Below are 1,306 nucleotides of genomic sequence, written 5' to 3' on the forward strand. Positions count from 1 at the left end.
TAGGTCTGTGTTTGACCGGACGGATTAAGTTGATGAATGGCCTTCACTGATCGCCTCATTAAACGGAGTTGAACATCCTTGGTTGCTACTATTCCACCACATATTAATCCATTGCTAAGATCTCAGTGCTTGGATACTGGATAAATATCTTGATGAGGATCTAAGGTTCTCCTGTCCAGCACTAGCTGCTGGTTCTCCTCTTTGTGTCTTATGACGATCAGAGCTCAGTCAGAGTTTGTCTCTGCAGGTCACCTTCAGTTCCCTGGACGTCACGCTCCACACTCAGGCTCTTCTGTCTGCAGTTAACTTCCTGTCATCATCACTATCATCTGGCAGCGCGGCGCCTGCAGAGAAAGACATCCAGCTGAAGACGGAGGAGAAAACGCCGTCTGTGAAGCCCAGTCAGTATCTCTCCTGCAGACAGAATCAGCGCGACACGGTGATGTCAGAGCTAACCTCTGCCTGCCGTGTCTCTTTCAGGCGCTCTGGTCTCACCTGTAGACTCTGAGGTCATAGATTTGAAAGCGACGATGACTCTGGGAGCCTTCAACATCCTGGTGTGTGACCAGACCTGCAGCATGGCTGACATCAAAGTCAAAGGTGTGGAATCGGATCTCGGCTTCTGGTTGTGACTCGGCTTCATGTCAGGCAGGATCTCTGAGCTTTAATCTGCTCCTCAGGTTTGAACAGCTCCTTCCTGATGCAAGGAGCTCAGACTCACATCTCGGCCCGCCTGGAAGACGTCATCGTCCTGGACGTTGATCCCAAAGGCATCCATAAGGAGGCGAGTACATTTAATACAGTGTGTCGTCACATGTATGAGAGTTCATCCATCCAGTTAAACCATGATGTTATTAATTTGGGTGCTTTTCAGAAATATTCCTGTAAGGGTTGTTGCTGTTGCTCTTGTTGCTGTTGCTCTTGTTGCTGTTGCTCTTGTTGCTGTTCGTTCTTTTGTTTTCCTGTTCCCTTCTGCAGGAGCTCCTATAGGTTATCCATCTTTTTTTTTTTAGACATACTAACTGGTTTTATGGTTTTGTTGCCTTTTTTCTCTGTTTCTTTCCTTTCCACTAATTTGCTTTTTTTGCCTCTCTGTCAGGTTCGGCATTATCATTCAAAATGAATATAGTAGTTTTGGAAAATCAAGGGGGGGGGGGATTCTCACCAAAAAAAGCCACACTTGGCAAAGGATTTTTGTCTTCAGACCCCCTGAGTCAGAACCCTGTAGAATCGATTTTGTCAGGATTCGGTGTTGGATTGAGGACCCAAAAGCAGAGGCAGGTTGGCAGAGGTGAATTTAGGTGTG

At 46.8% G+C, this 1,306-nt stretch overlaps 1 protein-coding gene across 1 annotated transcript in view; it reads left to right on the forward strand.

Moving 5' to 3' along the window:
* vps13c (vacuolar protein sorting 13 homolog C (S. cerevisiae)) overlaps nucleotides 1–1,306 on the forward strand; it is a gene marked incomplete at its 5' end in the record, with an annotated part of 63,493 nt that overhangs the window by 19,222 nt on the left and 42,965 nt on the right. The window contains 3 exons of the mRNA XM_015402000.1: nucleotides 248–401; nucleotides 481–600; nucleotides 681–784. Coding sequence (XP_015257486.1) covers nucleotides 248–401; nucleotides 481–600; nucleotides 681–784 — 378 coding nt within the window. The remainder of the gene's footprint in view (nucleotides 1–247; nucleotides 402–480; nucleotides 601–680; nucleotides 785–1,306) is intronic.

This window comes from Cyprinodon variegatus, unplaced genomic scaffold, assembly GCF_000732505.1.
Source record: "Cyprinodon variegatus isolate N-32 unplaced genomic scaffold, C_variegatus-1.0 Scaffold1283, whole genome shotgun sequence".
Lineage (NCBI taxonomy): Eukaryota > Metazoa > Chordata > Actinopteri > Cyprinodontiformes > Cyprinodontidae > Cyprinodon > Cyprinodon variegatus.